This window comes from Gastrolobium bilobum, unplaced genomic scaffold (assembly GCF_033153095.1).
Source record: "Gastrolobium bilobum isolate Gb01-03AN ecotype WA unplaced genomic scaffold, APGP_CSIRO_Gbil_v1 utg5188, whole genome shotgun sequence".
Lineage (NCBI taxonomy): Eukaryota > Viridiplantae > Streptophyta > Magnoliopsida > Fabales > Fabaceae > Gastrolobium > Gastrolobium bilobum.
Window position 1 is genome coordinate 1,079,323 of NW_026899969.1, and position 12,542 is coordinate 1,091,864.

Consider the following 12,542-nt stretch of genomic DNA (forward strand, 5'->3'; position numbering starts at 1 on the left):
CTCTTCTTATATTTAAGAAATTTTTGATTTAAGTGCATGTTTGGATCTTCTCTTTTTTAAGTTAGAAGCTACTTATAAGCATAAGCTATGTCAAATAGGTTCTAAGTGCTTGTTTGGATCCTCTTATTTTTAAGCTAGAAGCTACTTATAAGCATAAGCTATGTCAAATAGGTTCTAAGTGCTTGTTTGGATCCTCTTATTTTTAAGCTAGAAGCTACTTATAAGCATAAGCTAGGCTAAACAGATTTTGAAAAACGCTCTTATAACGAAAAGCTCTTTTTTTTATACTGAAGAAAAAAGCTGAAAATTAAAAGCTCCTAGGAGGAGCTTTTTTTTAAGCTCTTATCTGTTTTTCTTGAATTGTGTGCTTTTTTTAAGAGTCTGTTTGGATTCTCTTATTTTTAAGTCAAAAGCTACTTATAAGCTAAAGCTAAAAAAAAGAGCTTAAAAAAAGAAGTTAAAAGCTGTTTGGAAATTATATAAAAAATTTATCTTAAAAATTACTTAAAAGCACATATTTCAAGAAAATTATCTCTCTCTATCTTTATCATTCTTCATTTAAAACAAAAGCACACAATTCAAGAAAAAAAAGATAAGAGCTTAAAAAAAAAGCTCCTCACATGAGCTTTTAGTTTGCAGCTTTTTTCTTCATTATAAAAAAAAGAGCTTTTCGTTATAAGAGTTTTTTCCAAAACCTGTTTGGCCTAGCTTATGCTTATAAGTAGCTTCTAGCTTAAAAAAGAGAGGATCCAAACAGGCACTTAAAATGAAGAGTGATAAAGATAGAGAAAGAAATAATTTTCTTGAAATATGTGCTTTTAACTAATTTTTAAGCTAAATTTTTTATGTAATTTTCAAACAGCTTTTACCTTCTTTTTTTATGTTCTTTTTTTAGCTTTAGCTTATAAGTAGCTTCTAGCTTAAAAATAAGAGGATCCAAACAAGCTCTAAGAAAAGCTCTTATAATAAAAAACTCTTTTTCTATAATAAAGAAAAAAGCTAAAGGCTCCTAGGAAGAGCTTTTTTGCTAAGTTCTTATTTGTTTTTCTTGAATTGTGTATATTTTTTTAAATGAAGAACTATAGATGTAGAGAGATAGTTTTTTGAAATATGTGATTTTAAATAACTTTTAAATTAAAAAATTTATGTAATTATCAAACAGCTTTTAATTTTTTTTTAATTTTAGCTTATAAGTAATTTTTAACTTAAAAAAAAAACCAAATAAACTCTTAAGGGGCTGTTTGGTATGAGTCATTTTTTAGAATTTCCGGGAAACTGGATTTTTTTAAATTTTAAATTTTTGGATATTATCGTATATTGAATGTAAAAATCATATTTTTAAAAATCGAGATTCCCGGACAAAAAAATTCCTCCTCTACCAAACGTCCTCTTTAGTCTCATGGTTCATGTTCTGGCCGACCCAGTTTATTAGTCCAGTAAGACCAGCCCAATATCAAGGGTTCATGTCACTTTAGCCCTACCAATTTTGCTGTGCCAGCACCATTATCTCTACTCCATGCAGCAGACTTTCTAACTTAAGATACCAATGTCTTAAAAAAAAAAAAAACACACTTTTGTTCTCCTCTGAAATAATCGTTGTGTCACTGTGTCACATACGACACGAGTAAAGCCTGGAATCAAAACAAACACATTTTTTTAGGTACATGACAAACACATATTATAGTGTTATGGGAAGTAAACGACAATCATTTTAACTAAAATCACACAATTATATATTTATACTCCTATTGCTTTGCACGTTGGTTAAATAAGTGAAGACTTCGGAGCAGTCACGCGGGTCATCATGGCATTGGGATTTGGGAGGGAAGGCCTGTTATTTTAACCCCATTCTACTCAAATTATACAATTACAAAGATACTGTTTGCTCTTTTAAAAAAAATGTATTTTAATCGATCCTTTCCTTTAATAATAAAAAAGGGAAAGACCGCAACTAATTATGGGACCTTAGTTGATGCAAGAGGAGGAGGTTGAGTGGGATGGGGGGGAAATTTTGGTTCGATCTGACACGTCCCATAATTCCATAGACGCTTCAAAGAGCCGCTTATAGGGATACCCAGAAGACCTCGCCTAATTAGGATTGATATTAAAAAAATTAAAAAAAAAAAGAAAAAGGGAAAGACCGCATAGAGAGTTATACGAGACCTGATTAAGAAGTAAAGTGCGATCAAAAGACGCATGGAATCTGATATTGTTTCTGTATTTCGTGCCATTTTCTAAGTAATGCAAAGTACTATATAAATAAGTTTAAAACCAATTTCTTACCAAAACTATTATTAATGTCATCCTCATCTCGAAGCTTGCGCAGAATCCTTCAGAGACTGGGAGCATTGTCTTGAAAACACTCTGCAGAAGCTTAGAGAGCATCCAAGGTGGTTTTCTTTCTGAATCTGAAAATTTCCAATGGCGTTTTGGTGGCCATTACTCGTTTTAGCATTCGCTTACGGTATCTGTAGGTTCCTTCTCATGCTCATTCCTCCCAAGGTTCCTTCCATCGATGTTGACGCTTCCGATGGTAATCTCTCTCTCGCTCTCTCTCTCGCTCTCTTTTTCCCTTCCTCACACGGAAATTTGTGGTGACGGTGAAGATGTGATGATGACAGTGTTGGACGATGGAAACCAAGCACAGGAGAACAGCTTCATATATGTGAGTTCTATTTCTCCTTTATCTGCTTTGGTTTGCAAATTCTATACGAAAAATCTTGCAAATCGTTGCATAGTAAAGTAACGTGTTTAATTATTAATCTGCTTCTGCATTTTGCACGATCGGTATTCGATAGGATTTGTATTTCTATTTGAAATTCGTTAATCAGTTTTATTTGAACATTAAAATGTGCATGTGATGTGATAAACATCATTTCTGCCTAGTCGATGCATTTCAGTAACTTTGTCTTGATCAAGCCATGTGAATGTTATGGCTTGGAGGTTTTGTTAAAGATGCTATGTATAAACTTTTTCGAAGGATTCACATCTTGCTGATAGTTGCAATTCAGGTACCTCCGAGGGGATCATCGCAGCAATCTGGCAAGATAGTTCAGTGCTATGAGCCAGCAACAATGAAATATTTGGGATATGTTCCTGCATTGACAATTGATGAGGTCAGTGAGTCCTGTGCTCATATAACAGGGGACTAATGGTTATGATTCATAGTGTTTGAATCTATTTCTCTTATCTAATCAACAATAATTTATTAAGAAGCATACTTTTTGTTTTTGAATAAATTATTTTGTGATTAGTGTTTAATGAAGCGTCATATTAAGAATTAATCTTTCATATCTAAAGAAATGAAGGAAAATATAAGACTTATGAAATCTACAAGGACATCATTGTCATGCAAGAATTATGCTGGCTGGTTGCGCTGAAGAAAATCTGACATGTCATATCTTCTAGCTAAACTTGTATACTAAATTCTCAAGTTTGTTGTCTACTTTGAAATACAAATTATATGGAATTCCTCTTATTTGTATGTCTGTTGCTCTTACAAATGGAAATGTGTCTTATTTCCTGAAGTTGACCATACTTTGGTTTCCATCAATTTATTTTATTGTTTATGAATGAGTACATGTGACTGCACTTAATGACAGTGCACTCAAAGCTACTAAGAGGAGAATATCGATGCAAAGAACCTGTTATTGCAGAGCATGCACCATAAAATACTGGTTCCTTGTTTTTGAGTAAATTTTTCAGAAGTAAAGCATTACCAGATTAACTAGAACTACTTTGCATGTATGGATAGGTCAAGGATCGAGTGGCAAAAGTAAGGAAGGCACAAAAAATGTGGGCAAAGTCCAGCTTCAAGCAAAGACGCTTGTTTTTGCGTATACTTTTGAAGTATATAATTAAACATCAAGCACTTATATGCGAGTAAGAACAATTATTTTCCATGGTAGTAGGAGGAATTTAAGTGTTAGTTATTTTAAACCATTATTCATTTATTTATTTATTTTTGCAATGCTTGGAAATGTTTGTGGTACAGACTGAACTTATAGTGTACTTATATGACATTCTGGGGAGTGTGCAAATCTTTAGTAACTTTACCCTCTGTTTTTAATTATCATTTTGTTTAATTCATTTGGTCTGAAATAGATGTGAATTGTGCTTATTGCATGAGTATATTGTTAACATATTCTAACTCGTGCTTTTATTAGAATATCCTCGCGCGATACTGGAAAGACAATGGTAGATGCCTCTTTAGGAGAAATAATGACAACATGCGAGAAGATCAATTGGCTACTGTCAGAGGGCGAGCAGTGGTTAAAGCCTGAATACCGGTGCCTGTTTCAATATTTTTTTCTATTATTTATATCTTTCCTCATTTCATTTAAACTTTAAATGAAATGATTTAAACCATGAAACACAATAGTAGTTCTGCATATATCTCTTATATTAAGTTGTTTTGCCATAATCCTCCTTTTCCCATTAGTTGACTCTTTTCTTTCTTTAAACTGATTATGTTGGATTATCTATTTCATTATGTTTTCTGTTCTTCCTTTACCTTTTTTTTACACCAAAGTTAAGCCTTATATATGCTTCCTTTTTTAAAAAGAAAAGAAAAAGAAAAAAAGTTATAACTTCTTCCACATAGTTTTAACCTTTCTATGGTATAATTTCAAATTATCTAAACTCACTTCTATGATCACGTTCTTTTTCTTTTGTGTGTGATAAATAAATAAAATTTTGCAGGTCTTCTGGAAGATCGATGCTTCATAAGAGAGCAAAAGTAGAATTTCACCCCCTTGGTGTTATTGGAGCTATTGTTTCGTGGAATTATCCTTTCCATAATATTTTTAATCCTATGCTGGCAGCAATTTTTTCTGGAAATGGCATTGTTATTAAGGTATAAATATCATACTATCTACCTTTTTACGATTCTTCTTCATCCCGAGGGTGTATCATGTGGTTTCTAGACATTCCTAATATTTATGCAAAATGGGAATTAGGTTATATTCCCTGGCAAATTATATTAAAATTAGAATCTTGCAATGTGCGATACATACTCTTACTGATATAAAACTATTCATGAACTTCCACCTAATAACGTAACCTTTTAGAAGAATTGGTATTTGATGTGGTACTGGTATCCACTAATCCAAGATTCTCTGACCAAATGGTCATTCTTGCCACCCATATTCTTCATTAATAAGCTGAATTTCAGCTCAAGTTAAGATGGGCTTTGCATTCTCCGTGCTTCAAACCCAAAGAAGGCTATTGCATGAGGGTCATTTTAGAGTTAAGAGATATAAAACCATTTTTGTGCTTCCACCAAATAGCTTGAGATTTTTGGAGAGTTGGTATTTGACACTAACTATAAAATTTGTTTTTGTTATTTTATTTTTTTTGAAAACATTTTTAATGTTTTTCAATTTTACAAAATCATGTGGCTTTTGATTGTAGATATCAGAACATGCAAGTTGGTCTGGGTGCTTTTACTTCCGTATCATCCAATCAGCCCTTGCTGCCATAGGAGCTCCAGAGGACCTTGTTGAGGTGATAACAGGGTAGGGCCTTCTGTCTTACCCTTCCTTTTTTCTTGTTGTTCCACGGTCATGTTTTCCATCTACGGCATTGATTGGACCTTTCTTCCCAGGTTTGCTGAAACGGGAGAAGCATTGGTATCTTCTGTTGATAAAGTCATATTTGTTGGATCGCCGGGTGTTGGTAAGATGGTATGATTCCTCTGGCCAATCAAATCAGTTCGCCCTGCGTTCTCACCATGGAATTGTATCATAATTCATTACTTCCATAGTTTCATTTGGATTTCTAAGAAATGGTTTAATATGTTATGCATGGTCGCATACTTGTGAATAGCCCCGCTTTAGCGCGCTATAGCGGAGTTGCATTGCGGTGCAGTGGCTGGCCGCCACAGACCGCACCGCGATGGTCAGGCGAAGTGTAGAGGATGTAGCGGCCACTATTGCGGCTGAATCGCGGCGCTATTGCGCCGCTACAGTAGTTTCTACAAAAGTTTTCTCGTCGTAGAAGGAAGAGATTTACAACTTAGATACAAGTGAAAGTGAAGATGAAGATTTAGATGTTCATGATTTTAATTATGATTAGTTCCTTAAGTTCTTTGATTTTGACATTTCACTTAATGGCAGTTTGAATTTTGACTAATTTTGCCACTTTATTTTGTTGTTACATTATTTGAGACTTTAATTCCTTCAATTTGCTAACGATTTGAATTTTAATGTTTGAAATCATTTATGTTTGAGTTTGAGATATTCAAATTTGTTTTTTATGTCACATTTTCATATTTTAAGTTTCATATTTGTGGAGTACAATTTAGTGTCTTATATCATAATTCATAACTTCCATAATTTCATTTGGATTTCTATGTAATGGTTTAATATGTTATGCATGGTCGATAGTTGTTAGAGATATATAAAACCATTAATATAGACTCACCCAACAGCTTAAGTTTTTGGGTTAAATTGATTCTTTACAATAATTAATATAGGAACTCCAAAGAGTTCATTTTTAACTAATAGTAGAATGAGGGCCTGCTTATGCCCCACTCTTTACCCACTCTAAACCTCTCATTTAGTGTGATGCTTCTTAAGCAGAATCAGTACATAGGAACAGGGCAGAATTATCTTCTACTTTTTCAAATACTCTATCATTCTTTTTATGATGGTATCTAATTCCCATGAAATTAGAAGTCTTTGCGCTTTGCTAATATACTTCATTATGCAGATTATGAAAACTGCTGCAGAGACGCTTATACCAGTTACGCTAGAGCTTGGTGGAAAAGATGCATTTATTGTTTGTGAAGACATAGATGTGGACCATGTATGAATCCCTTCCGCCTTTTCTGATTCCCCAAGACTTGAATGTTATTATTGACCATTTGGTTGCTTTAAATAATGAAATCTTCATTCTTGAATGCCATAGTTTTAATAGGCTTTGGTCTGCTGAATATAGGTTGCACAAATTGCTGTCAGGGCTGTTCTTCAGTCAAGTGGACAGAACTGTGCTGGGGCTGAGCGATTTTATGTCCACCGGGATATTTATTCTTCTTTTGTCAGTAAAGTTACCAAAATCATAAAATCTGTTACAACTGTAAGTTTTTTTTTTTAACGTTTGCAACTTCCAACATGGGCTTCTGATGCATATAATCACATGTGCTTGCAGTTTATTGTCACAAGATTGCTATTTCAGAAATCTATCATATTGTCTTCTGTTGTTTGTAGTTCATTGTAAAAAATTATGAGAAATAGACATCCATATGATTCAGTATAATGTTGCTTTGTCATCTATGTTGGTTGAACCTCTGCATGCTTTTTGTTTCTCTTTTAGCACCCTTTCTGTACCCTCAAGCGACCATTTGCCACCTAAACCATTTAAGATTAGTATCAACTTATTACTGGTTTTATATTCTTGTGTTTGTGTGTTCTTCATATTTGGAGCTCTTAAAAATGATTGGGATCTGTGAAGTGATGACATCTAGCAAATAGATAGATAGAATTTCTTTAGTGATGAACATATTATGTGGCATACTCCAATTCTCTTCTCAGATGATGTTTTCCTTCAAAACTAAAATCACTGGGGTTCTGGAATTCATGATTGTACATAGATTGAGAGGAACGGCAAAAGGATCATTATTTTATATTCATTCACAGTCACAGACAACATTAACATTGAGGACTACAATATGAACAAGAACTCATTGCTAAGCTTCTTCCTAAAAAAAAAAGCTCATTGCTAACTAATTATTGAAGAATATACTTTTGTCCTATATAAAGAAGTCCATTTTTTTATTTAATACTTTGGTTATTGATTTCTGGCAGGGCCCACCACTTGTTGGAAAGTATGATATGGGAGCTTTATGCATGCATGAGCATTCTGAAAAGCTTGAAAGCCTTGTAAATGATGCTTTAGATAAAGGAGCTGAAATTGTTGCACGTGGAACTTTGAGACATAGAGGTGAAGATGCAGTCGACCAGTATTTCCCCCCTACTGTGATTGTGAATGTGAACCACTCAATGAGATTGATGCAAGAAGAGGTAGCAAATCTCATTATCTTTTCTACTTCGAGACATTTACTTCTTCTTTTTTCAGTTTTATTATGATAATGATCACACACACACACATCACCTCCAATCTGCATAGGTTTCACCATCTAATTACAGCTGATCCCACCTTGTTACTTGCAAACTTATTCGTAGATTTTTCCGCATAATACTCGTGAGTCAATGTGAGCCATATGGATATGCAAGAAGCGTTATTCATATTATCATGTTGTTTTAAGTGTTAGTTTCATTGATTGTAGATACCCATACTTTCCATATCTGACGGCAAGTCTACAACCATTTGAGATTTTTTGGACTTTGGGTAACCATATCTCATGTCATAGTCATATATGCGCTACAATTATGCATTTAAATTCAAGAATTTTCCTTCGATATTGTGTGCTTCAGCAACTGCTTACTAGATTCATCTGTGCAATTGAATGATATCCAGGCATTTGGACCAATCATGCCAATAATGAAGTTTAGCTCAGATGAGGAGGCTATCAAGCTTGCAAATGACTCAAAATATGGGCTTGGCTGTGCTGTTTTCTCAGGTAGTCAGAGCCGTGCCAGAGATATAGCTTCACAGATACATTCCGGGGTAGCTGCAGTTAATGATTTTGCAGCAACATACATGTGTCAGGTAAATTTATTTTATCTTTAACACTTGAAAAGGGGTTCACTCGAAAGGGTCTAATAGTAATGATATGATTTATCTTTTTGTTGATCTGGCATCTAACTGCCAGTTTAGAAAGTGTTGATCTGAATCTTCAAAAAAAAAAAAAGTGTTGATCTGTTATTGTAACAAATAGGTTGACTGCGGAGATTTTACTGCTTAAGAGTATTAGACCAGAAAAATCCCGTGACATAGTATTATTTAAGGGAAAAGTGTTTGTGCTTTAAAAGGATATAAATTGTGTTCTTTTAATTTTTTTACTCTATGTACTCCCGATGGTACGTAGTTATAATATAAAAATGTTTTTTTTTCTCTCCTCAGTCATATCAGCTAAAGTGGAAAGTGAAAAAAAAAAAAAAAAGCAACTTTTCATGTTATAACTATGTACTACAGAAAGTACATAGAGTAAAAAATTAAAAGAATACAACTTACATCCTTTAACATGACACACACTAAATCCATTATTTAAACCACTTAACTGGGGTAAGAGAAGAGAGATTACTGAGAAAGTGCTTGCTAGGAAGACGAAAAAAGTAGGTGCACTTGAGGATTGATAAGGAAGTTGGTATATGAAAGGTTTGAAATGGTGGAGTTAGACAATCGAGCTACAGAATCAAGTAACCAACTAGTGGTTTTTAGCTCCAAAAGATAACATATAGGTGGTGTTTGGTATAAGGGTATCACAAGGATTACCGGTAAACCTTCTTTGGTAAACATCAATTTCCATGTTTGGTAGAAGTATCAAAAATCAATTCTTGGGTATCCAAGCTTTACCGTAAAGCATTTTACAAATAAAAATTATTGTTTGGATTATCAAAAATTAGGCGGTTTTCATGATTACTGAGAGAAAGCAAAGCAGATAACATATTTTTGAGACAATAATACCCTCCAACACACATCAACATATATTACCAGTAATATTTTACTTACAACTAAACATATACTCAGTAAAATTATTATATATTTCCGGTAATATTTATGTCTACCAAACAACTTTTTTATATCATTCTCGGTATATTGGATTTCTTTGTATATTACTGGATATTATGGTTCCCGGACACAAAAAAATATCTCTTGTACCAAACACAGCTATAAGGGTACTGAGAATTTCCAGATGCTTGTTAATGAACCTGTCACTTTATTTCATGAGAAAATGCTCCGTATATACTATTCAAAATTTCCTGTAACATTTCCTTTGCCATGAACTACATATTTTGGAAATAATTTAGGCTCCGCACTGCATGTCCAATTTCCAATCAGATAAAGATATACGTTTAAATGAAAGAGATGTTATTTTTATTATTATTTTATTTAAATTTATATTGGCTAAATTCCAAATGACCCGCTTTGACTATAAATTTTTGGCAAATTAACCCCTCAAGTATTAATATTGCAATTTACCCGCTTCAACTTTAAACATATAACAATTCACTATTTTTATGGCCCAAAATTTTGATTATAATTATAGCCCAAGGACTAGGAGTATAGACTTTGCCTTTCTACCTGGAGTGTTTGGTTTGCAAAACGGGGAATTAACATAATGACATGTTTTGCATTAAAAATGTGAAGGAAGACTGATAAAAATAAATCACTAAATGCCTAAAATTTATGGTGGGTAGTTTGCTACAACTATAAAACTTCCAAGAGGTAATTACCAGAGGCCTGAGATTGAAATGGGTAATCTACAGATTTAACCTACTATATTTATGCAGTTGTTTATGCCAAACTGCCTGGAAATGTTTACTTAACCTAGGGTATCCTCTAATTTCCACTGAAGTAAAGATGAATTATGATTTTGCAGTCCCTACCTTTTGGGGGTGTAAAACATAGCGGGTTTGGAAGATTTGGTGGTGTAGAAGGTTTGCGAGCTTGCTGTCTTGTTAAAGCAGTAGTTGAAGATCGATGGTGGCCATTTGTCAAAACCAAGATACCGAAGCCTATTCAGGTCAGTGGGGAAAACCTTTCATGATAATATGTACTATTTTTAGTTCACTGTGAATAGAAACTTAAATGGGCTTCTTGTACACCACAGTATCCTGTTGCAGAGAATGGATTTGAATTTCAGGAGTCACTTGTTGAAGCACTCTATGCGCTCAACATGTGGGAACGTTTGCGAGCATTAGTAAACGTTTTAAAAATGCTTACTGAGCAGAACCCTGCTGGTAGGGGCAGTAAGAGAAGAAATGACTAATGGTCAAGTCAGGTGAACATAATGGTTAATATTATCATATTCAAATTATTAGGGACTTCTGGTTGCCATATTTACCTCCAGCTGCAAATTTTTATGACCTATGCTCTACCATTTTTGTCGTGATTACTAGTTGCTGTACCTGGTCCTGTGATAGAATTGTTATTAATGACAATGAATTTCATTTCTTATCTAATTTCATTAATGAAATCAGGGAATCAATAAAACTCACTTAAAATCTCTTTATAAAATATGCGGTATCACGGTTAAATTTGAATTCACTCGTATTACTATCTTGTTGGAGAAAGGAAAATATCATTTCCTTTACGGGGCGTTTGGTAGAAGGATTTTGTTAGGATTCCTGGGAAATTGAAAGTGGTAATCATATTTATCTACGTTTGGTACAAGTTTTTTAAAATTTTTCCGGGAATCTAATTTTCCCGGGATTTTATTTTGTGTGTAAATTTTTTTGAAAAAACCATCCAGGAATACCATTCAAAAGGTGGTATTCTAGGATTTCTATGGAAAGAGAAAATTTAATACAACTAAATATAGTATCAAGCAAATTAACCCAATATTCCCAGGAATATGTTAGTCTACCAAACAACTTTTCGATAACATTCCCAGAAAACTCATTTTCTCATCATATTCCTGGAAATCGTGATTCCCAGATAAAAAAAAATTTCTCCTATACCAAACGCCCCCTTACTTCCAAATCAAACTTTTGGTATATTTATCCAACGTAAAAATTTTAGTAATGCGGGAGGATTTATATTTGTTGTGGTCCGATATTTCCTACGGAAAGATATGCTCGATATGAAATTACTAGTAAATACGCAAGTGTTACATAAATTTCCTACTTCAATTTTAGAGAGATACCAAATGTTCTCACCGTTAAATTTTGCAATCAATATACCTATTGATTATTCTCCTGTAAGTTTGGTTTGCTAAATAAGCAGAGTACATCTTTAAAATAATTGTAGCAGATAAAAAAATTATATTTTATCTGACTGTTAAAATAATATAAAATAAAATAAGTACTCTTAAAAAGAAGTTTAGGGACAAATATAAATTTTTAAATTTTTGTCAATCATTAAGTTAGATTACAAAATCTTGTCCACAACATAAAAAAAAAGCCCCCCGATAATTCTTACCTTTTAATTATCCAATTCTATTACAAGTTAAACAATATATAATACAAAGGAAATTTTAATAAAAAAAAATATATGTTGTAATAAATTTTGCGTCATTTCATTAAAAAAAAAATTGCATCATTTTAATCATACATATAATAATTATAATTTTATACATTAGTCGACCATTTGTACCGTATTATTTTGTTTCTATTACTCCTGAATGTGTCAAAGGCAACCTTGGTGTTTACAAATCAAGTTCTTCAAAATTATTCAGTATAATTACATATTTAACAGAGTTAATGGCTTTTAAAAACTAGAGACTGCTCGTCACTCAATTAACATTGCTATAATTCTATTTTATTCATTTTCATTTCCTAAGAATTCTTTAGCACTCTAAGGCAAGTGGGTGACAATTAACCATTTCAAATAAAAGCAGTACAACAATATTCCTTCTGTACATACCTTCCATTACATTGTGGATGGGAAAGAAAACTAGTCCTTTCTAGCTGGTGTAT

General features: G+C 33.1%; 1 protein-coding gene across 1 annotated transcript; it reads left to right on the forward strand.

The window, feature by feature from the left end:
- Nucleotides 1-2,421: 2,421 nt before the first annotated feature.
- Nucleotides 2,422-11,008, forward strand: LOC133294552 (aldehyde dehydrogenase 22A1). The gene is made up of 14 exons (XM_061493241.1): nucleotides 2,422-2,533; nucleotides 2,622-2,665; nucleotides 3,012-3,116; nucleotides 3,755-3,882; nucleotides 4,167-4,289; nucleotides 4,702-4,855; nucleotides 5,413-5,516; nucleotides 5,606-5,684; nucleotides 6,712-6,807; nucleotides 6,940-7,077; nucleotides 7,806-8,021; nucleotides 8,479-8,670; nucleotides 10,505-10,648; nucleotides 10,736-11,008. Exons 1-14 carry the CDS (start codon nucleotides 2,422-2,424, stop codon nucleotides 10,892-10,894), a joined length of 1,794 nt encoding a protein of 597 aa, XP_061349225.1. The 3' UTR covers nucleotides 10,895-11,008.
- The last annotated feature ends 1,534 nt before the right edge of the window (nucleotides 11,009-12,542 follow it).